At 30.2% G+C, this 24,493-nt stretch overlaps 1 protein-coding gene across 3 annotated transcripts; it reads left to right on the forward strand.

Moving 5' to 3' along the window:
* The first annotated feature begins 12,028 nt into the window (after positions 1-12,028).
* On the forward strand, positions 12,029-23,656 carry LOC110269345 (protein NLP9). 3 transcript variants are annotated; one of them, XM_088508708.1, is made up of 9 exons: positions 12,029-13,213; positions 13,356-13,503; positions 19,453-19,730; positions 19,824-20,503; positions 20,888-20,932; positions 21,077-21,805; positions 21,870-21,993; positions 22,158-22,457; positions 22,547-23,656. In XM_088508708.1, the coding sequence occupies exons 3-9, from the start codon at positions 19,562-19,564 to the stop codon at positions 23,104-23,106; spliced, it is 2,607 nt and encodes an 868-aa protein (XP_088364834.1). In that variant the 5' UTR covers positions 12,029-13,213; positions 13,356-13,503; positions 19,453-19,561; the 3' UTR covers positions 23,107-23,656. The 3 variants fall into 3 exon arrangements, with proteins under 3 accessions (XP_088364834.1, XP_088364833.1, XP_088364835.1); XM_088508707.1 differs by having other exon boundaries at positions 19,453-20,503; positions 22,547-23,655; XM_088508709.1 differs by lacking the exons at positions 12,029-13,213; positions 13,356-13,503 and having other exon boundaries at positions 19,590-19,730; positions 19,832-20,503; positions 22,547-23,655.
* The last annotated feature ends 837 nt before the right edge of the window (positions 23,657-24,493 follow it).

Below are 24,493 nucleotides of genomic sequence, written 5' to 3' on the forward strand. Positions count from 1 at the left end.
ATAGATTACTCTATGCTTTTAATGTTAATAGGATTTTTTAAATATTACTTTTTATATTTTCTTATTTTTTAATGTTATATAAGTTACTATATTCTTTCAATGTTAATAAATTCTTTTTAATAGGTATAAATTGAGTTAAATTCTAATTTATTTTCACATTTTATATTTACTTTTTGTTATATCACTATATAAATCAACATTCACTTTATATAATTTTTTTATCCCTCCTCACATAATCTCATATCTCTTTTTTTTTTCCTACCACTTTTGCTAAATATATATAGTAAGTGACTATGTAATTGTATTTATTAGGAAGAAAGTGAAGAAAAAAATGATAGTGACTCAACTAACCATGATAAAGAAGATTTGACTTAAATTACTTTTTAATCCTTTTATTTCTAATTGAACTACTTTTAATTATTTTATTTCTACTTGTTATGTGCCTTATTATTATATCTTAGGATTTTTTTTTTCATTTTTCTTCTCACTCTCATGACATTTTTTTTTTAGATTACTCTATAATTTTATATTCTCCTATTCTCTATTTTTATATAGGTTACTCTATCTTTTTATAGTCTCTTACTATTTATTTTTATATAAGATACTGTATGGTTTTAATGTTAATATTATTTCTCTTTAATGGGTATAAATTGAGTAATAAAACATAATTCATCCTCTTCTTTTATACATAAGGTTTAGGGTTTTTCAAAAGTAACTTTTTTGAGTTTTTGACCTATAAAAAGTAGTGGTATTAATGTCTAGTACAATTTTCAAAACCAAATTGCAGCTTCTAAGAAGCTATTTAGAAACTTATAGAGAAGTTAAAAAAAAAAAACTTCTTTCATAATTCTACTATTTTTTATCACAATTCTAGAAAATAAGCACTTTTAAAGCTAAAAACTCAAACACAAAATAATTTATTTATAAACTACTTTTAATATAATCATTTATTGTTTAAGGGCCAGTTTGGCTAAACTTCTTAAATAAGTTCTTTTGAAAAAGGAGTTTAAAATATAAGGACTTTTATTAATATTAACTTTTAAATAAGTTATTTTGAGTTTGGAAAGTTATTATGGAAGTCATTGTTTTAAAATTGTGCATTAAATAAGAGTGATAAAATAGCTTTTGAAAATAGGAGAAGTCACATTTTTTAACTTCTTCAAAAGCTCTTAAATAACTTTTTAAAAAGTCAAAAGTTTATCTAAAAAATTATACCAAACACATTAATGTAACTTTCTATAAGTCAAAAGTTGAAAAAAGTAACTTTTTGGTGTTTCCCAAACGAACCCTAAGTTGTTTTTCAAAAGGAGTTTAATTAAGCTGTTTAATTAACATTTACTTAACACCTCTTCTTTATCTTCTCTTTTACATAATATCATGCCACTTATTTTTTTTCCTCCATTCTTATTAATATTTTGCACAAATATTTAAAGAATTCAGTTGATAGCACAATTCTTTTTTTTAGTTTGATAAATATATGTATGAAGTAATAAATTCTTAAAATACTAAATCTTTACAATTTTTTTTAATTTTTGGTTTAATTATATTCACCAGTTATTTCAATCATATATTATTTAAATTATCTGAATGGGGCTGACAAGCTTGGCGAGCATCACAATCCCGCTACTTCAAGCATGTCAGACTCGTCAAATGACTCTGGCTCTCGGAAATTTGAGAATCGGAAACATTTGAAAGCCAAATCACCTTGTGTTGATAGGGGATCAAAAATTATTGTCAAAGCTGCCTACAAAGAAGATATGATCCGTTTCAAGTTTGATCCTGCAGCTGGTTGTCTCCAGCTCTATGAACAAGTTGCAACAAGATTTAAATTACAAATCGGATCATTCCAGCTGAAGTATCTCGACGATGAAGAGGAATGGGTTTGGATGGTAAATGACTCAGATTTGGAAGAATGCATAGAAATATTGGATGATCTTGGCACCCGTTCTGTGAAATTTCTTGTTCGCGACATGCTTAGTGGAAATCTTTGATCCAAATAACCCAATGACACATCCAAGATACTCCATAGAAATGTCTTCATATGATTTGTGTGGCTAAAAAGTAATACTAATGAAATATTGTTGACAGACGAATTTTATGCGGCAACTGAATTCTTCAATCAACATATTTCATTAGCATTGCCTTTTAGGCACGCAATTAAATGAAAACATTTCTATAAAATTTTCTGGATGTAGCATTAAGATTATTTGGATCAAAGATTTTTTGTAGTTTAATCTTCATAGAGAAAAGTATTTAACATTCTAATACTTACTAGTGACTATTATCCTACCTTCTGAAAATAGACACTTTAAGGAAGCATGATCATGCTTTAAGATTCTTTTCTCTAGAAAGATTAAACAATAAATGAGAGAAGTTAAAATAACTTAATTAAGCTCCTTTTGATAAAATAACTTAAACAATAAATGACTCTGTTAAAAATAACTTATAAATAAGTTATTTTGTGTTTGAATTTTTAACTCTAAAAGTGCTTATTTAAAAAAAATGTAATGAGAAGTAGAAGTATTATGAGAGAAGTCATTTTTTTTAACTTCTCTATAAGCTCCAAAATAGCTTCTTAGAAAGTTGCAATTTGGTTTTGAAAATTGCACCCGACATTAATACTACTACTTTTCATAAGTCAAGAGTAAAAAAAAAAGCTACTTCTAGAGTTTCCCAAACGGGCCCTAAATAGTTTATAGAGTTTTATAGTTAAATAGTTACAGTCAACCGTGAGATAAATAGCTCTAGGTTGCTTTTATCCCAATTTTTGTATAAAATCATCAATAATTTGGGATAGATATTATAAATAAATTTTCATATAATTTTGTTGTTTTTATTCTCACAGAATAATCTAATTAATAATAGAAATTAATACCGTTTCCGTTTCCAGTGTATTGCCTGTAAAATTCTGCATGGACTAGAGTTAAAGAAAAAGCGTTTATTTTTTTTAATAACATAATAATATTATATTAATAAAATATTATTAAATTTAAAGTGACCCCAATACATCTTGTCTGCATATACCATATACTATATATATCTACGATTTGAATTGGTCTCAATTGATCCCTTATTATTTCTCCTAAGATACGTATTACTAAGAGATAAGAATGACAGAATTTGAAAATAAAAAATTTATTATTTTTGGAACACCAATTTAGTATTCTATTTATTTTTTTTAAATAAATAGATTCTAAAATAGATATTTATATGAGTTATAAATAAAAATTTTTATTTAATAGAATTATTTTTATTTAAAGATTCTATTAAAATTAAATAAAAATGATTCTAAAATTCTGTTTTTTTGATTTTATTAAAAAATATAACTATTTAAAACTATTTTAGTTAGTATTATATACAAATTCTATATTCTATTAGAGAATAGAATCCAACTAATTCAAAGTATTCTAACGTTTGTATTTTTTTATACAAAAAAAGCTTTTAAAATTTCTCGTAGAAATTGATTGCATGAAAAATCTTTCCTATTCCAAAAAATTGTTGGGATTTTTTTTAATCTCGATGTGCGTTTATTTAAAATTGTCATGCATCTAATACAGTGATAGTGATTGTGCCGATGAATAAGCTTTCAATGCTGTCCAAAAACCTTTTCTTTTACAAAGAGTTTTTTGAATTTTTTTTTATTTTGAGATGCGTTTTCTTTGGAACTACCATGCATCTTATATAGTGATAGTGATTGTGCTGTCCAAAAACCTTTCCTTTTACAAAGAACTTTTTGGAATTTTTGAATTTTTTTTATTTCGAAATGCGTTTCTTTGAAATTACCATGCATCTAATATAGTGATAGTGATTGCGCTGTCTAAAAACCTTTTTTTTTTCACAGAGTTTTTTGAATTTTTTTTTATTTTGAGATGCATTTTCTTTGTAACTACTATGCATCTAATATAGTGATAATGATTGTGCTATCCAAAAAACCTTTCCTTTTACAAAGAGCTTTTTGGATTTTTTGAATTTTTTTATTTCGAGATGCGTTTCTTTGGAACTGTCATGCATCTAATATAGTGATAGTGATTACCCTGTCCAAAAACTTTTCTCTTTACAAAGAGTTTTTTGGATTTTTTATATGCATTTCGTACTTTTTTTGGAACTGTCATGCATCTAATATAGTTTATTTTTTTTAGATCTCAAGATGCGTTTCTTTAGAATTACCACGCATCTAATACAGTCATAGTGATTGCGCTTATAAATAAGCTTTCAATGCTATCCAAAAATCTTTCCTTTTTTACAAAGAGTTTTTTTGATTTTTTTTTATTTCGAGATGCATTTCTTTAAAACTGCCATACATCTAATATAGTGATAGGATTGCGCTGTCCAAAAATCTTTCCTTTTACAAAGAGTTTTTTGGATTTTTTAAATTTTTTTATTTCGGTATACGTTTCTTTGGAATTGCCATGCATCTAATATAGTGATAGTGATTACTCTGTCCAAAAATCTTTCTTTTACAAATAGTTCTTTGGTTTTTTTTTTATATTTCTTTTGTGACCTTTTTTTATATGCGTTTCTTTGATTATAAGTAAAAATTTTTATTTAATAGAATTATTTTTATTTAAAAATTTTATTAAAATTAAATAAAAATAATTTTAAAAATTCTATTTCTTTGGAATTTTTTTTATCTCGAGATGCGTTTCTTTGGAACTACCATGCATCTAATATAGTGACAGAGATTGCGTTGATGATTAAGCTTTGAATGTTTATTCAAAAATCTTTCCTTTTTTTCATAATTTTTTAGATTTTTTTTTATCTCGAGGTGCGTTTCTTTAGAACTGTGATGCATTTAATATAGTTTATTTTTTATTTTTTGGATCTCCTTGACAAAGAAAAATTTTATCATTGGACTAATTCGCATTTTTAAATTGTATTTGATATGTAATATATCAATTTTTTTTGTGTTTTAATTTTATATAGATTACTCTATGATTTTAATGTTAATAGAAGGGATAAGTACAATTTTGGTCCCTCACGTTAAGGGTCAGAATCGAAATCGTCCTTCGTGTATATTTTGATTTAAAATCATCTTTAACGTATTTTTTTGTATTAAAATCGTCATTTTAAATTTTTTTGGACAAAAAAGCCCTCCACTACCATCATCACCTTTACCTCCATCACCATCAGCACCTTTACTCCCACCACCACCACCACCTTTACCTCCACCACCAAGAAAAATGACATCAATAAAATCAACATCATCATCATCAACACCCACTGCCACTCCACCACCACCAACACCGCCGCTGTCCCCCTCCCCGCTTTCCCCTTCCCCCTCCCCCTCACTGCCTCCCCCTTCCCCCCATCCCCCGTCCCCTTCCCCCCACCCCGCGTCCCCTCCCCCTCCACGCCTCCCCCTTCCCCTCACCCAGCATCCCCACCCGTCCCCTCCCCCTTCCCCACACCCCGCGTCCCCACCCGTCCCCTCCCCCTCCCCGTCTTTCCTTCCTTCACCCCCACCCCCACCTCCACCTCCACCTCCACCTCCACACAGAAACAAAAAATCAACAAATTCAAGCACAAATTTAACACAAGCAGAAGCAGAAAAGCAACAAAACAACAAATCAGCAACAATAATATTCCACAACAAAAGAAGAAGAAATCCAGAAATTCACAGAATTCACAGAATAAGAAGAAGCGGCGGGCGGCGGTGCGGCGGTGGGTCGGCGGTAAGAAGAAGAAGAAGAAGAAACGGGCGGCGGTGCGGCGGCGGAAAGAAGAAGAAGAAGAAGGCGGTGCGGTGGCGGCAAGAAGAAGAAGCGGTGGGCGGCGGCGCGGCGGCGGTGCGTCCCCCTTCTCTCCCCCCTCCACCCTCCCCCACCCCCTTTCTCGGCTCCCCCCTTTCTTTCTTTCTCTCCCCAGTCCCCACCCACCCCGCTTCTCTGATCCCTTTCTTTCCCCTCTTCTCTGCTTCCCGTCACAACCCCTCTCCTTTCTTCTTTCTTCCGGCGACGGCGACGGCAGTTCCAAGCTTCGCCGGCGCCGTCCCCTCCCCTCTTCCCCTTCCCCCTCTCCCTCCCCTCCCCCTTCGCATTTTCTTTCGGCCCCCACCCCCCAAAAACGCGTTTCCTCTCCCCCTCCCCCAAAACGTGTTCTTTTCTTTTTTTTTAATAAATATCTTAATTTTTTTATTATTAAAGTAGGGGTATTTTAGGAATAAAATTAAATTTTTTTCTAAAAAGGACGATTTTAATACAAAAAAACACGTTAAGAATGATTTTAAATCAAAATATACACAATGGACGATTTCGATTTTGACCCTCAACGTGAGGGACCAAAATCGTACTTATCCCTTAATAGAATTCTTTAAATATTATTTTTCATATTTTCTTATTCTTTAATTTTATATAAGTTTCTATATCCTTTCAATGTTAATAAATTCTTTTTAATAGGTATAAATTGAGTTAAATTCTAATTTATTCTCACATTTTATATTTACTTTTTGTTATATCACTATATAAATCAACATTCATTTTATATAATTTTTTTATCCCTTCTCACATAATCTTATATCTCTTTTTTTCCTACCACTTTCACTAAATATACGTAGTAAGTGACTATGTAATTGTATTTATTAGGAAGAAAATGATAGTGACTCAACCAACCATGAAAAAGAAGACTTGACTTAAATTACTTTTTAATCCTTTTGATTTTAATTGAATTACTTTTAACTATTTTATTTCTACTTCTCATGTACCTTATTATTATAGCTTAGGTTTTTTTTTTCATTTCTCTCATGACATTTATTTTTCTTTAGATTACTCTATAATTTCATATTCTCTTCTTCTCTACTTTTATATAGGATACTGTATGTCTTCAATGTTATATTATTTCTCTTTATTAGCAATAAACATAATTCATCCTCTTTTTATACTCACTCTTTTTTATGGTTATTACATAGTGTTACAATTTAGGATTCTTCTTCATTTTTCTTTTCACTCTGTTTTTTATAGTCTCTTACTATTTATTTTTATATAAGATACGATATGGTTTTAATGTTAATATTATTTCTCTTTAATAGGTATAAATTGAGTAATAAAACATAATTCATCCTCTTCTTTCATACTTAATTACTCCTTATATTTTTTATATAAATCAACATTTACTTGACATTTATTCTTTATCTTCTCTTTCACATAATATTATGCCACTTATTTTTTTCTCCGTTTTTACTAATATTTTGCACAAATATTTAAAAAATTCAGTTGATAGCCACAATTTTTTTTTTTAGTTTGATAAACATATGTATGAAGTAATAAATTCTTAAAATACTATATATATCCGATTTGAATTGATTTCAATTGATCCCTTATTATTTCTCCTACGTATTAGTAAGAGATAGGAATGACAGGATTTGAAATTTAAAAATTTATTATTTTTGGATCACCAATTTAGTATTCTATTCAAAATATTTTTTTTTATAAAATAAATAGATTTCAAAATAGATATTTATATGAGTTATAAGTAAAAATTTTTATTTAATAGAATTATTTTTATTTAAAGATTCTATTAAAATTAAATAAAAATAATTCTAAAATTCTGTTTCTTTGATTTTATTAAAAGATATAACTATTTGAAACTATTTTAGTTAACATTATATACAAATTCTATATTCTATTAGAGAATAGAATCCAACTAATTTAGAGTATTTTAACGTTTATATTTTTTTATACAATCTTTTTTAAATTTCTCGTAGAAATTGATTGCGTTGATGAATAAGCTTTCAATGCTGTCCAAAAACATTTCCTTTTACAAAGAGTTTTTTGGATTTTTTTTATCTCGATGTGCGTTTCTTTGGAACTGTCATGCATCTAATACAGTGATAGTGATTGCGCTGTTCAAAAACCTTTCCTTGGTGCGTTTCTTTGGAACTATCATGCATCTAATATAGTGATAGTGATTGCATTGTCCAAAATCTTTTCCTTTTACAAAGAGTTTTTTGGAACTGTCATACATCTAATATAGTGATAATGATTACACTGTTCAAGGATTTTTTTATTTCGGGTTGCCACGCATCTAATATAGTTTATTTTTTTTTTCTGGATCTCAAGGTACGGTCCATGCATCTAATATAGTTTATTTTTTTTGTTGGATCTCGAGGTGCAATTTTTTTAAACCGCCATGCAACAAATAGTTTTTTATTATGTTTAACAAAGAGTCAAAATTTTCTTTTGAATAATGGAAAGGGCGAATAGTGGGAATAAACCCGCGTCTTCTCTTTGGCAAAAAAAAATTTTATCATTGGACTATATTTGCATATTTGAATTGTATTTGATACGTAATATATCAATTTTATTTGTGTTTTTTAATTACTGACTTATGTGTGAAATTGGGCCAAAGACATCTATATAGTCCAAAATTTAATTTAGATGTCTAAATTATTACAATTAGAATTTTAAAAATCAAATTAATACACAACACAAATTTTAGAAATTATTTTAGAGATTTAGTCCCTAAATTCTTAAGCAGTTGCTATTGCATCTTTAGCAGCAACTGTTTTCACTGCAGCCAAAGTTCCACGCCCCTCTTCTTCCACGACAGCCTAAACTCTCTCAAGAAACTTATCATCCTCCCTCCTCAGGAAGAAATGGCCTGCATAATTTGTAAAGAACTAAGGAGACATGAGACATCAAGTACGAAAGAAACTGAATGTACATTATATATAGGATAAAACACATGCATAAACCAAATACAGAATAATATTACGTGAAAATTTTAAATCAAATAACGTTACTACATGTATGTCTTCATTTATAATTTTATATAAATCTAATTTATTGAATTTAAATTAGCCATAGTACTAAATCTAATTGATACATAGAGACTCTCTATGTAGATAGAATTAGGTAACTTCAATTTACATGCATTTGGAATGATAAGTCGAATCAATTGGATTCGATTTACTTGATTAGCACGTGCAATCCATATAAATAGATACTTATCAATTCCATTTACTTTGGATTTTGCTTTTTTTTTAATATTTTTAATACTTTTGAGTTTTCATTATTATAAATTTTTAGTATTATGTGTACTCCTTGTATTAGATATTTTTGTACTATTAGTACTCATTTTTTAGTAAAAATATTATATATATATATTAAAAATTAAATATTAAATTATTTAATTGTACAATTATGTATAAATATTGTTTAACTTATTTTAAAGTCTAAATTATACTTCTAACTTAATTTTTTTATTTTGAGTACTTATATAAATGATACTATTTCTACTTATTATCACTCCTTTTTATAAAGTAAAAAACTTATAAATCTAAAATTGATATAAAATAAAAATATTATATATAACTTTTTTACTACAATCTTATTATGAGCCAACAAGCTCCAATACTAAATACTTAAAAAAAATATAATAATTGATAATACAGAGCACATTTGAGAGGAACACCTTTTTTTTTTTTTTTTTTTTCTTTTTTTAATAGTTTAAATTCACTAAGGCAATCAACTAGTGAAGCAGATATAGAAAAAAAAAAAAAAAAAACAGCACAAAATACATCAAACCCTCCAAAACAGAACAAAGAAATAAAGCATGAAAAAACAGACTCATGCAAAGAAACAACACCTAATAACATCACACCTATAAGTACAAATCAATGACGAGTAAAACATCACTCCTTCTCTATGCAATAGTTTTTCTTAATAGATATACAAACTAAAGAATAAGTACTACTCATTATGTATAAGCAACTTAAGTTTAGATTCAAATTAAATGCTATATGTAATCGAAATATCAACATACAATAGTAAATATAATAATGTAAAATAAACTATACGAACTTATTAATTTGCGATGATAAAAAGAATTAAATGCCATATGAGGATTAGTGATGATGAATCATTATTATTGTTGTGGTGAGCATACTTACACAGTTACACCTTCCATCTTGCACTAAAAAAAATGGAATTTGCTTTAGTAGCTGCATATGCATATAAAAGATTAGACAGCATAGCAGCTTAGTTTCTTTGTAAGTAGTTTTTTTTTTTAATCAAAGAAGTAATGTATAAAAAAAACAAAATAATTCACCAATCAATACAATAAGTTGAATCAATAAATTTAAATACCAACACAAAAAAACATAATAATTCAAAATTTAAAGTAATTCACCGTATATATAATGTACAGGAGCGTATGAGTAAAAGTAATTGCTTTAAAATAAGCATTAATTTTAGAAAGAAAAATCAAGGTTTTGAAAACCGGTGATGCAAACGGTGCGATCCCCTTCTTAAAACCGCGCCAGAAAGAACTGCTGAAAAATCGGAAAACCGGCAAAAAATTGGCCGGTTAGACCGAACCGGTGATCGGCCGGTTCTGCTAAACGACGTCGTTTTATTGTAAAAATTAAAAAAATAAAAAACTCACCCGACCCGACCCGCTCATGGAGCACGGAGCACCCCATCCCCCCTTCCCCCTCGACCCCCATTCACGCATTCATTCATGATTCATCTCACAGTGAGTGAATCAGTGAACCCTAGCCGCCGTGAACCCTAGCCGCCCAGTCGCCCTCCTTCGTCGCCGCGCTCTCGGGTCGTCAGCCACCGCCGTCGCCTGGTCCTCAGCCCCAGTAACCCTCCATCGTCGCCTGGTTCCCTGCCCAGTAGCCCTCCATCTCCATCGTCTTCATCTTCTGAACACCAGCAGGCAGTAGCTCGCATCGTCTTCATCGTCGCGCGGTCCTCAACAGTCAACACCAGTAGCCCTCCATCGACGCCAGGTGAGTGACTCGTCCTCTGCTCATCTTCTTTGTTCTTCGCCTCTGCTCATCTTCTCTAGTATAAGAAACATGAAATTGATACTCTGAACTTCCTCTGTGAACTACTGAACTTAGATTTCTGTTTAATTTTCTGTGAACTTCCTATGTGAACTTCGAGTATCTGTGAACTTCCTCTGTGAACTTCCTCTGCTCATCTTCTTCCTTCTTCGTTCCTCTGCTCAATAGCATGAGAAATAAATAATCTGTTTTGTAAATAATCTGTAATTTGTTGCTCAATTTCTGTTCGTTCCTCTGCTCAAATTTGTTACTCTGTTTTGTAAATAAGCTGTAATTTGTTGCTCAATTTCTGTTCATTCCTTTGCTAAATAAGCTGAAATTTGTTAATGTTCATTGTGTAGGCAGAATTGTGTGGCTGTTCATAGTGTAGGCAGAATTGTGTAGGCAGAATTGTGTGGCTGTTCATTGTGTAGGCAGAATTGTGTAGGCAAAAATTTGTTGCTCAATTTCTGCTCAAATTTCTGTTAATGTTCATTGTGTAGGCAGAATTGTTAGGATTCATTGCTGTGGCTGTTTTTAATTTCATATATGTTTTATTCATTTGCAAGGTTATTTTTGGTTGATTTTTTATTTAATTTGATAATGGTGTTTATGATTGGGGTTATCTGGTTTTCATTCTTTTTGAATTTGAAAATTCCTCCTACTTCAAACTGCTTATGCTGCTTTTCACTATTTCTGGTGTGTAACTTGTATACTTCTGCATGATTCTCTTTTGATTCCACACAAAGTTGATGAAAAAAACTGATTTTGTTATCTGGGGTAATCTTATTCTGTTTCTATCTATGTTTTCTTGCTAATGGAACATTCTAGTCTAGTTGTTTAGTGATCAGAATGTTATTCCTTCTTAACTTCATGGAATGAAAGAGAAACTACATTGCATCCTCAGAGTCAGAGGAATCAAAAACCATTAATTAATTTATCTATTATTCATTTTAGTTTTATGATTCTATCAATTTGGTTGTGTACTTATTCTTCTTATTCAGCATAGGAATTTAGCTGTGTACTTATTCTTCTACATTGGCATGTTCATCTTCACTTTGCAATAACAAAAAGCTTCTCATTTGATGATCTATTAACTACCTCATTTTCTCGTACCATTCCTTTTGTTATGGCTTTAGCTGAAAAAATTGGAGGGGCTGGATGAGGAGACATTGATGCCTCAGAAGACATCTTGAGGTTTTGATGATTGATAACTCTTTAGGTTGACATTTAATATTTGATATTTCTTTATACAATTTAACTTGAGTTTGTATATTAATAAGATTATATGAATTTGATTGATGACATTAAATGTAGTTTTTTAAATTTGAAAACTATTTTAATATTTATATTATACTATAATATTATACTATAATTATATTTTAGGATGTTTATTTATAATTTATTTATTATTTTATTTTAAAACAGTTTTTCCGGTTGAACCACTGGTTAGACTGGTTGGACTAGTAAACCAGTGAACCAGTAGCTAGAGCAGTTTGATGACCGGTCCGGTTTTCCGAACCTTGAGAAAAATAAATGAATTAGAGTTAATTCACATAAAAAAATAATGCTATGAATTTAATTATATAATATTAGCATATATCAACGAAGTTCTAAATAACTAAATAATTTAATGTGCATAATATTTTTTTCTAAATATAAATTATTTTATTCCATTAAAGCAATTGAATATAAGTGATCCAAAAGAAAATAATAACAAGGTTAAAATGGAAAATTTTATAAGATGATATTTTCTAATATAACTATAAAATAGATAGCTTACCCGTCGTCAAAGGATTAATCGAACTTTTTCTTGGAATGCATACTTGGCGAAACGAGCTATTTCTATGGGTGACAACCACTTCTTCTCGAAGACCAGCATGTTTGGAGCTATCCATAGCTCCAAACTAGGTGTGCTGCTCTATTCCTGTCTCCGTTTCTGTGTTCTTCTTAGATATTATTCTACCATTTCTAAATTTCCTCAAAAGCGTCTCTCATTGGAAGTTCAGCTACATCTCCCACTAGAAATTCAGCTGATCTTCATGCACCAACAATTGATTCAGGACATGAGACCAACAAGTGAGTAACTAATTCTTCCGATTTTATTTTGCATGATTTTTCATAGAAAATTTTTATTCTTAAACTCTAAATAAATAAATAATTTAATGTTCTTAAATTGCTTTATTTTTTTAAGGATAGGTTATTTTATTCAATTAATGCAATTGAATATAAATGATCTAAACGAGAACAAGAAGAAGATCAAAATGAAAATTTTTACAAGACGATATTTTTTAACAATTACAAAACACATGAGTTTATCCATCATCAAAATACAGATACTAATCAGTCTTTTTCTTCAAATGCATTAATGGCGAAACGAGCTCATTTCCATGGGTGACAGTCAAACGAGCTACTTCCATAGGTGCAGCTTCTTCTCGAAGACTAGTAAGTTCTGAATTTACCGTTATATTCTTTTTTGTCTGTCTGGCTCTTCGAAGTTCTTCGCAGAGATTATTTATTTTGATTGATTATATTTGGGTACTTCGGGTTAACACTGTAAATTTTTCATAGAATTTTTTTTATTTAGCTGACGTCTCAGTTACCAAATTAAAGAGTACAAAGGCATTTGTCCATACTGTTCTGGTGGTAATTGCTCTAATGGGAGATAGAAGAACTGATAAGCCAATGAATATGCCGAAAAGATTGAGTACTGCGAGTTCTACTCTCTTGATCTGGTAAGTATGTCTTCTTCGTCCGAGAGTCTGGAATCTAAAGAATAGCTTGTGTCAAATTGTGATTAAAAAGTTGAATTGTTTTGTGTTTTCATTATCTGTCTGCTATAATTAAGACCGAAACCTAGATAAGTTGTTGATTTGGGCTTTGCGACAATAATTTTTGATGGGGTTAAATTGTTTGAGCCAAGAGTCTTGTATGTTTTGACTTGACTTGATTGTCTTCTTACCTTCTAGCAAACTCCTCTAATCTTGTGAGGAATTTATTCCAATGTCAGTCTTTAGAAACCTAGAATTTGGCATACTTCAAAGTAAGAGAGTGCAACTTAGTTTACAATCTCTAGTCCTGTTTTTTAAGAGTGTCAAATTAAACACTTTTAAATTAAAGTTCAATTCACCTTGAACTTTTGGTCTACTGATTATCTCTCAACTAACCTAGTGCATTCTTCTTTCCATTCTCTTTTAACCCCACAAAACTGTAGGACAACTCTATGAATTTCATCGATTAAAGTCTAGTAAAACTTAAAACAACTAAAAGTATAAATAGAGACAACCAGAGTTTAAATTGTTTCGTAGTTGAAGATTATTTGACTAGTAACTGGGGAGAGATAAAGCACTTTAAGGGTGATGTTACAAGAACAAACATGATTGACGAGGTTATACTTTGGAAGATGCAATTCAATTATTGTTAGAAAAAGATGGTGTCATAGCCAAATAAGTTACTATGATAGTTAATTACAAAAATATTGTTAAATGAATTGAAGGAAAAAATAACATTAGCTGGTAATTATGATTCTTGAGAAACAAAACAAAGAATTTATCCACATTTTTCAACATATGAAAGTGGTATACAAGGAGGACAAATGGTTTCCGACCATGGGAGTAGATTGCTTTAAATAAAGCTAGTAGGTGGACAACTAGGAGTTCATGAATCAAATGATATATGCATTCACAATAAAAGATAAAGATGCTTAGTAATACAAGGTGTTTATGTAATATATACATGTATGTGGTTGGTGAGTCATGAAATTGTGATAGTTTGTAATGTTAGGGGGATAGGTGTTACTAAAAAATCGGAAAATATATTGAATGTGCTGAGTTGGATTCAATATCCATGTAATCTAAATTTTTTTTTATGGCATTATCAAAGGGGATTATTAGATTCATAAGAAACTCTTTTATAATTCTCTATCTTGAGTCGAGACTTTTAAGACTGATCTAAAAAGAGACATTCAGGCAACTTCTTTAACTAGAACTTCCTTTCCATTATTGAAGAGTGGTGATATTTTTCAATGTTGCAGCTTCTTAATCACTTTTTTGTCCTTGATATATCCAAATGTAACCTTTTGGACCTCTGGACCACTGACAAAAATCCAAAATGTTTGTCTTGACTTCTAACATTATCGATCTGTACAATTTCAGCCAGCCTTTCTATAATTTTTATAGGAGTGTTATTGTTGAAAAATACATAAAATTTGTCTAAATTTACCACTTAACTACTAATTTCACGATAGCTTTGTAGTACGTTCAACATATTAAAGCATTTTGTCTCCTTACTTTATAAAATAAAATTGAGTGATTTGTAAAAAATAAGTGACTTACTTTCGAACGTCTATAATTCAATCTAATTCGAGTAATCTCTTGTATTCTTTTTAGTGTAAAAGATTTATAAATAACTAATCATATATTATTATATTAGTAAAAATAATTATTTTTCACAATCATTATTTAAAAAGACATATAAATGCATGAATTTAATTAATTTGTAATTATACAAAAAAGTTTATATTAAAATTAACTCACATATATGTAAAAAGATAAAAACAACAAAATCTTGTCCCACTAGGTAGGGTCGGCTACATAAATCAAACGACGCCATTGTGTTCGGTCATGTATCATGTCTACAGAGAGACCGTTTATATGTAGATCTCGTTTGACCACTTCATGGATGGTCTTTTTAGGTCTTCCTCTTCCTTTCACCCCTTGTCCATCTTCTATCTCATCCACCCCCTTAATTGGGTGTTCTGTCGGTCTTCTTCTCACATGTCCAAACCACCTGAGACGCAATTCAACCATCTTTTTCACAATGAGTGCTACTCCAACTCTCTCCCTTATATCTTCGTTCCTTAAAAATATAAATATTATTGAGTTTTTGCAAATATCAAAATTGACAAATATAATATTTACTTAAATTGATAATAATAATAATAAATTGCAGTTTTATTTGAATAAATATTTTATTTGATCACCTACTAATTTAAAAACTTAGCTATACAAGGATATACATAAAATATATAATAATTAAAAAAAATATCTGACAAAAATCGAATAAAATAAGAGAAAGAAGACAAGAATGTAAATCTTCTCCTTGCTGGTATCCGTTTTCCAAGATTACAACCTTACCACAAACACAAGACTTACGTAGCCCAGATTGATTTTTAGTTTTTTAAAATCAATTATAAAATGAGGGAAAGAAAATAAATGAGAAATGAGTTCTTGATTATTCTTCTTTTTTTTTTAAAGATATCTATGTTCTAGCAAAACTTAATTATCTATAAATCTTTATGAGATTCATAAGTTTTTCTATTAAGGTATATAAGTTGTCTTAAGTTTTTAATAGTTAAAAACCTATGAATATTCATGTTATAATTCGAATTTATATGTTTTCATAAAAAAAAAAGTTAAAAACCTATTATTTGTTTTTATATTTAATTATATAATATCATATTAATATTATACATAATTATATTTAAAAAATGATTTAATTAAATAATAATATAAATATGATACTAAAATAACATAATAAAATTGAACTCATGATATTTGTATGTTTAATTAGACATGCTATGGCAATTACTAATCTGTGCTTCATAGGCTTAGAATAAGAAACGTAGAGATAAATACATAAAAAAAAGTCTCGAAAATAGAAAAAAAATTGCCACTCCAAAATAGGACGAAAAACTCAATCAAAAGAAAGAAATTTTAGTTAACTTTTTTTTTTTTTGTGTTGTTTTCATAAAAGTGACAAATTTTAAATTTCAACTCTCTCTTCCTTTTTGTTTAAGAAAAGAAAAATTGATTTAATTTTTTATTCAAATTGATAATTTAGATGTTATATTTTTTAATTTGTGAATTTTGATTTTAACCGGATGATCTCTTTCTATCACTAAAATTTGAAAATTTGTCATTTTTATGAGAACAAAATAAAAAGAAAAGTTAACAAAAATTTCTTTCTCTTGATTAAGTTTTGTGTCCTAACTTTTGGAGTGACAAAAGAAAAAAATTTTTTTTTTAGACTTTTTTTTTATATGTATTTATCTTTACTTCTCATTCTAAATAATTTTTGTCTCTATTTTTTTTTGACACAGTTCAGAAAGAGTCTTAAGAATCATTTTGATTGTTATTTTTTTTTTCCTGTTAATTCCTATAGCATGTCTAAGTAACCATACAAATATCATGAGTTTAATTTTATTATGTTATTTTAGTATCATATTTTTATTATTATTTAATTTAATCACTCCTTAAATAAATTATGTATATTGATATTATATAATTAAATATGAAAACAAATAATAGGTTTTTTAGTTTTTACTAATTTTTTTGAAAACATATAAATTTGAATTAAAATGAATCATTCATAGGTTTTTAACTATTGAAAACTTAAGACAACTTATATATCTTAATAGAAAAACTTATGAATCTCACATTTTTAATAATTAGAGATTTATAAATAATTAAGTTTTGTTAGAACATAGGTATCTTCCAAAAAAAAATCAAGAACTCATTTCTCCTTTATTTTCTTTCTCTCATTTTATAATAGATTTTAAAATGAACTTTATGTTAAACTAACTTTATGTTTAGAACATGAACTTTGAGTTTATAATATGAATTCATGTTAATATTATGAACTTTATGTTTATAAATTATAACACGAACTTTTATGTTATAAACATAAACTTTTATATAAAGGCCAAATAATTCAGTGTAATTCTATTTAATTTGACTCTTGAATTATAATTGGTTTTTTTTAATCAAAATGAATTTATTCTTAAATTATAATAATATACACTTATATTATCTTAAAGTATTGGATAAAAATAAATTTTTTATCTTTAATATTAATTAATTATTTTTTAATTAATAAATAATTAGTCAATTTTTTTTATCCAATTTTATCATATTAACCATGATTTTAACTTTGACGCCACCTCCCAATGCCAGTCTGATTACCGTCGTCATTGGCTTAACACTTGATCATAAACCTCTACAATTTGTCGCAGATGATAATTAAACCGCTACAAATCATAGCTGTTTATGCTATATATGTGTTCGCATGTATTCCGCAACGGATAGAGATATGAAATTTTGTAAACCACTATTATAAAATAATTGCATTCGTATGCAGAGAAAAAAATTCAATCGTTGGAACTTGTATATTAGATCATCAAATAATTTAATAATGTAAATTATACTTAAAATAAGGAAGAAAAAGGGAACTACAACTTCGAAGAGTTTTAGCTGAACCCAGAAACTGAAGTTTGAGGCTGTCTAGAGTTTACGTAGTAGGCTTACCTTAGCTTAACTCGGCTTACACCAGCTTTTTGTCTCTCTTCTGGTTCCTCTTCCTTTATATAGAAGCAATCTTCTTACACCGTTTTCTCAATCCTCAGTCTCATTCCCTTTACTAAAATAGATAGACAGAGAGATAGATTGTTGTTTATTCACAGTTTTCTTGTGTGTTTTGGGAATTTTCTTAATTAGTTGTTTATTTTCGTATGTTCTAGGTTTTTCTTTTGGCCTGTTTGTGGGGTTGGTGAATTCTGGATTTTGATTGTAAAGTTTGAAGCTTTTCTGAGTTTAAATGTGGGACTTTGCATTGATATCTCACATCAAGTGCAATTCAGCAGTTGCGCCATTCTGAGTGCATTTGGTTCTTTATGTGCTGTACTAGTTTTGATACATTTGCCATGGTCATTTGGAATTTGGGGCCAAATATTCAGATTTTTCTTATTTTTACCATTTTTAAGAAGTTGCATTTAGCTTGAGCGCTGTTTTTCAATTAAATTGTTGCTGTTATGATTTTGAAGCAGTTTCTGTCCAAAATTTGATTTTGAAGCAGTTTCTGTATAAAATTTATCTTTAATGCAGTTGAACTTGTGCCAATTTTGAGGATTGAAATTATTTTGGAAAATTTTCAATAGTTTTGGATGGTGATTTTTTAGCTTTCTTCAACAGTTGGTCTGTGGATTTTAAATATAGGATATTTTGAGTGACTCATATATACTTCCAATAAGACTTTTGATAGTTTGAAAAAAAAAAAAGTGGAAAATAGTTAATGAATATTGATTTTGATAGCTTTGAAAAAATGATTTTGAGAGAAATGATGAGTTTTGTAATAGTGAGGTTGGTTGAAGTTGAGTTAGCATACTAAATTTTAGAGAGCAATTTGTATCAGGTCAACAAAGTGTTCTGTAAATTTTCAGATTATATATATTTCAATTTAAAATCTAATTTGCTTTTCTAAAAAACTTTTCTTGTACAAATTTCCTTGGCTCAAAATTTATGTATGTCTGATTATCTGTATCTGGCGCCAAGTTCTAATTTGGTCCTTAAAGTTTCAAACGTTATGTTTTAGTCATATTTCAGTCCAAAATAATTTCAAAAACGGATTCTAATACCAAAAAATAGATATGACTTAACAATAAAATTGTTAAGTCCATATCAATCATTCCATTAACTATGTGTCAAATTTAATTGAATCCGTTTAAAACCTTTTAAAATAAAATAGAAGTTTAAAAGGTTAGAAACTAAATTAAAATTTAACCCAAGAGTTGGGGACCAAAATAGCAGTTTACCAATTTTTTCTATTTGTTTAGGGAATATTTGTAGTTTAAGTTTTGATTTAATTTCCTACTCTTTACCGATGACTTGGCAGAAGTGGTAACTTTTCAGGCTTGTCGGACGCTGGTAATCTGGGAAGGAATTTCAAGTGGAAACTTGCCAACAAAAGAACTCTAACACAAGCTGAATTTTGATTTGAAGTTTGTTTTCTAACATAATCATGGAAGATCAGTTTTTCTCTGAGGGAGAGGGAATTGGGTATTGGACACCTCCTGGCGCTCAATTCGATGGACCAAGCATGATAGACAACGGAATAAAAAATCTGGTATCAGAGGAGATGCTTGACAACCTCCCTGATCTCATGAACTTCGATAACCTTGCTGGTTGGGGTAATATTCCATCTGTGACTGATCATAATTTAGATAATGGAATTTCATCACTTGCCTCTATGCCGTATTCTCCACCTGATGCATTCAGTTTAGTGGAACAGGCCAATGATCCATACTTTATGACAAAAGATTGTGGAAATTATAATGCTATTGAAACCTCCTTGGGTTTCGATGAGAAGGCTGTGTTACAGCAATTGGAGACCCAACTTGGGTTGTCAGAAGATGCAAATGATATGAATAACATAAATGGATCACTTCAAGAATTGAGTGCTGCTGACATGGGAAATTGCTTGGTGCCTAGACCATTTGCTTGGTCGCTTGATGAGAAAATGCTGAGGGCTATGAGCTTGTTTAAGGAATCAGTTGGTGATGGAATATTGACACAAGTTTGGGCACCAATGAAGCATGGTAATGAGTTCATCTTAAGCACAAGTGAGCAACCCTATTTGCTAGATCACATGCTAGCTGGATATCGAGACGTGTCGAGGGAATTTACCTTTTCTGCTGAAGACAAACCAGGGTCTTTTCCAGGGCTTCCCGGACGTGTGTTTATGTCCCAAATTCCTGAATGGACCTCCAATGTTGGGTACTACAATAAAAGTGAGTACCTGAGGGTGGAGCATGCAATTAATCACGAGGTTCGTGGATCAATTGCGGTTCCCATAATTGATACGCTCGCTGAACCACCTTGTTGTGCTGTACTAGAACTTGTCACTACAAAGGAAAAGCCTGATTTTGACAAAGAACTAGAAATTGTTAGCAGTGCACTCCAGGTTGGTTTCTCTTTTACTCCCATTTGCTTGTTTCACTTAATATTATATAATGTTTGGGAAACATGTTAAATGTGTTTTTTGTTTGATGTTTCATATTCTTTTCACATTGTCATTAGAGACTTGGATGTTTTACTCCAAGGTTGTCATGTAGAAATTTCTGCCCTGGCTAACAAAGTATCTTATGCATTCAATATGCTGTTGTAACCATAGTTGAGGTCTTGAGGAGCAGTTAGGCAAGTAGAAAAAATTCTCTGCATATGAAATTAGTTCTACTTTGCCATAAGTGAAACTATAGAAATCATATGCTGTAATCTTTTGAATGCTATATATACGCATACATGCACATCTATTTATAGTGGGAAATCTTTTGATTTGTTTTTGCAGCTTGTTAATTTAAGGACTACTACGCCTCCACGACTTATGTCCCAGGTACTGTTAAGAACATGCTTCCCCCAACCGCCCCAACAACAATAAATAGAAGACAAGGGGCAAAAACAAAGTTGAACTTTCACAATGCTGTATTTTCATATGGATTTAAAAACTTCTTACTCAGATTGGTTATTTTCTGTGCAGTGCCTATCAAATAACAAAAGAGCAGCTTTAACAGAGATAATTGATGTGTCACGAGCTGTGTGTCGTGCGCATAGTTTGCCACTGGCATTGACATGGATCCCCTGTTATTATAGTGAGGGGATAGGAGATGAAGCTTCAAGAATACGGATTAAAGATGGGTGTAAAATTCCCGGTGAAAAAACTGTACTATGCATTGAAGAATCAGCTTGCTATATAAATGATATTGTGGTAGGAGGATTTGTTCGTGCATGTGTTAAACATTATCTCGAGGAAGGGCAAGGTGTAGCTGGGAAAGCGCTTCAATCAAATCGTCCATTCTTCTATTCCGATGTGAAGGCCTATAATATTAGTGAATATCCCATTGTTCACCATGCGCGAAAATATAAGTTGAATGCTGCCGTTGCAGTCAGGCTAAGGAGTATTCATACCAATGATGATGATTACATAATAGAATTCTTTCTACCTGTCATTATGAATGGAAGTCAAGAACAGCAACTTTTATTAGACAATCTATCAGATACTATGCAGAGAATGTGTCAGAGTTTGAGGATAGTTTCAGATGATGAATTATACGGGATAGAAGGTTCGCAAGTGCAGTTTTCAAAGGAAGAAGGCTCGAGTTTTTTCTCTATGTATAGGGGAAATTCTCATATGGCGCCGGAAGGTGACCATGATTCGGTCCAGCCTATGTCCTTGACAAACAATGAAACTGAAGCTGCTCATAACCAGGTATATCTTAACAGTTGCTTCATTTGAGAAATCATTTATTATAATTTATGATTCAACTTTGTAGGCAATGGATGGATCAAGAAAGCAGACTGAGAAAAAGAAAAGTACAGTGGAGAAGAATGTTAGCTTGAGTGTTCTCCAGCAATATTTCTCCGGTAGTCTTAAAGATGCGGCTAAAAGCCTTGGTGGTAAGACTACTACAGCTTTGTCCCTGCAGATTTCTTTTAATTTATTCAATCAGCATATTATTTTGGGTTAGATGATAGATTCTGGTTCTAAAAATATATAGATGACAAATATTTGTGAAAAACACCAAGATGATTATTATTGACAAGTGATTCTTCTTTAACAGTTTGCCCAACAACCCTGAAAAGGATATGCAGGCAACACGGAATCGCAAGATGGCCATCGCGCAAGATCAATAAAGTTAATCGTTCGTTAAAAAAAATACAAACCGTGCTTGACTCAGTCCAGGGTGTGGAAGGAGGACTGAAGTTTGATCCTTTCAAGGGGGGATTTATTCCAGGAGGATCAAGCAACCAAGAAATTAATGCACATAAAAGTTCTCTCTTCCGGAAGAAATGTTCTGGAAAATATCCTGATCCCGCAGCAAAAGATGCAGTCACCGTATCTCCGGCATCTGGTAGCAAAGGTGAGAATTTAGCTTCTGCATTTAGACATGCTTATATCTAATTCCAAGGGTGAGTTGAAGAAAAACAAAGCTTTTTTCTGTTGGTGTAGATTCAAAACCAATAGGCATGGATGATGGTGGATTACGGCAGGAACCCTTTCCGGTTTCTATTTTGGAAAGTTCTAGGTGTGATATAGCATATCACAGTCCAAACACCTTGGTTGCCAATGAGATGGAAAATTATCTGAATGGGGCTGACAAGCTCGGCGAGCATCACAATCCCGCTACTTCAAGCATGTCAGACTCGTCAAATGACTCTGGCTCTCGGAAATTTGAGAATCGGAAACATTTGAAAGCCAAATCACCTTGTGTTGATAAGGGATCAAAAATTATTGTCAAAGCTGCCTACAAAGAAGATATGATCCGTTTCAAGTTTGATCCTGCAGCTGGTTGTCTCCAGCTCTATGAACAAGTTGCAACAAGATTCAAATTACAAATCGGATCATTCCTGCTGAAGTATCTCGACGATGAAGAGGAATGGGTGAGGATGGTAAATGACTCAGATTTGGAAGAATGCATAGAAATATTGGATGATCTTGGCACCCGTGCTGTGAAATTTCTTGTTAGCGACATGCCTAGTTGTTTGAGCAGCAGTGGCAGTAACAGTTGATGAATTCAATGAAGTACAAGAAATCTTTGATCCAAATAACCCCAATGACACATCTAAGATATTCCATAGAAATGTCTTCATCCGACTTGTGTGGCTAAAAAACAATACTAATGAAATATTGTTGACGGACGAATTCAATGTGGCAACTGAATTCTTCAATCAACATATTTCATTAGCATTGCCTTTTAGACACACAATCAGATGAAGATGTTTCTATGAAATTTTCTGAATGTGGCATTAAGATTATTTGGATCAAAGATTTCTTGTAGTTTAATCTTAGAACCTTGAAGCATGATCATGCTTCTTCAAAGTGTCTATTTTCAGAAGGTAGGATAATAGTTACAAGTAAGCACTAGAATGTTAAATACATAGTTCTATACATGACTATTATTCTACATTCTGAAAATAGACACTTTGAAAAAGCATAATCATGCTTCAAGGTTCTTTCCTCTATAAAAATTAAATAGCTTATAAAGTTTTATAGTTAAATAGTTAAGATAAATAGCTCTAGTTTGCTTTTATCCCAATTTTTATATAAAATCATCAATAATTTGGGAAAGATATTGTAAATAAATTTTCATATAATTTTGTTGTTTTTATCCTCACAAGATAATCTGATTAATAATAAAAATTAATACCGTTTCCAGTGTATTGTATGTAAAATTGTGCATAGACTGAAGTCAAAGAAAAAGAGCTTATTATTTATTTTTTTAATAACATAATAATATTATATTAATAAAATATTATTAAATTTTAAATGATCCCATGTATATACCATATACTAAATATATATATATTATTACTTCTCCTAAGATACGTATTACTAAGAGATAAGGATGATAGAATTTGAAAATAAAAAAATTATTATTTTTGGATCACTAATTTAGTATTCCATTCAAAATATTTTTTCTTATAAAATAAATGGATTCTAAAATAGATATTTATGAGTTATAAATAAAAAATTTATTTAATAGAATTATTTTTATTTAAAGATTCTATTAAAATTAAATAAAAATATTCTAAAATTCTGTTTCTTTGATTTTATTAAAAAATATAACTATTTAAAACTATTTTAGTTAATATTATATACAAATTCTATTAGAGTTGGTATTCCAACGTTTGTATTTTTTTATACAAAAAAATCTTTTTAAATTTCTCATAGAAATCGATTGCGTTGATGAATAAGCTCTCAATACTGTCCAAAAACCTTTCCTATTCCAAAGAGTGTTTTGGATTTTTTTTAATCTCGAGGTGCGTTTATTTGGAACTGTCGTACATCTAATATAGTGATAGTGATTGCGCTGATGAATAAACTTTCAATGCTGTCCAAAAACCTTTCTTTTTACAAAGAGTTTCTTGGATTTTTTTTATCTCGAGATGCGTCTCT

Source organism: Arachis ipaensis, chromosome B3 (assembly GCF_059453495.1).
Source record: "Arachis ipaensis isolate K30076 ecotype BB chromosome B3, ASM5945349v1, whole genome shotgun sequence".
NCBI lineage: Eukaryota > Viridiplantae > Streptophyta > Magnoliopsida > Fabales > Fabaceae > Arachis > Arachis ipaensis.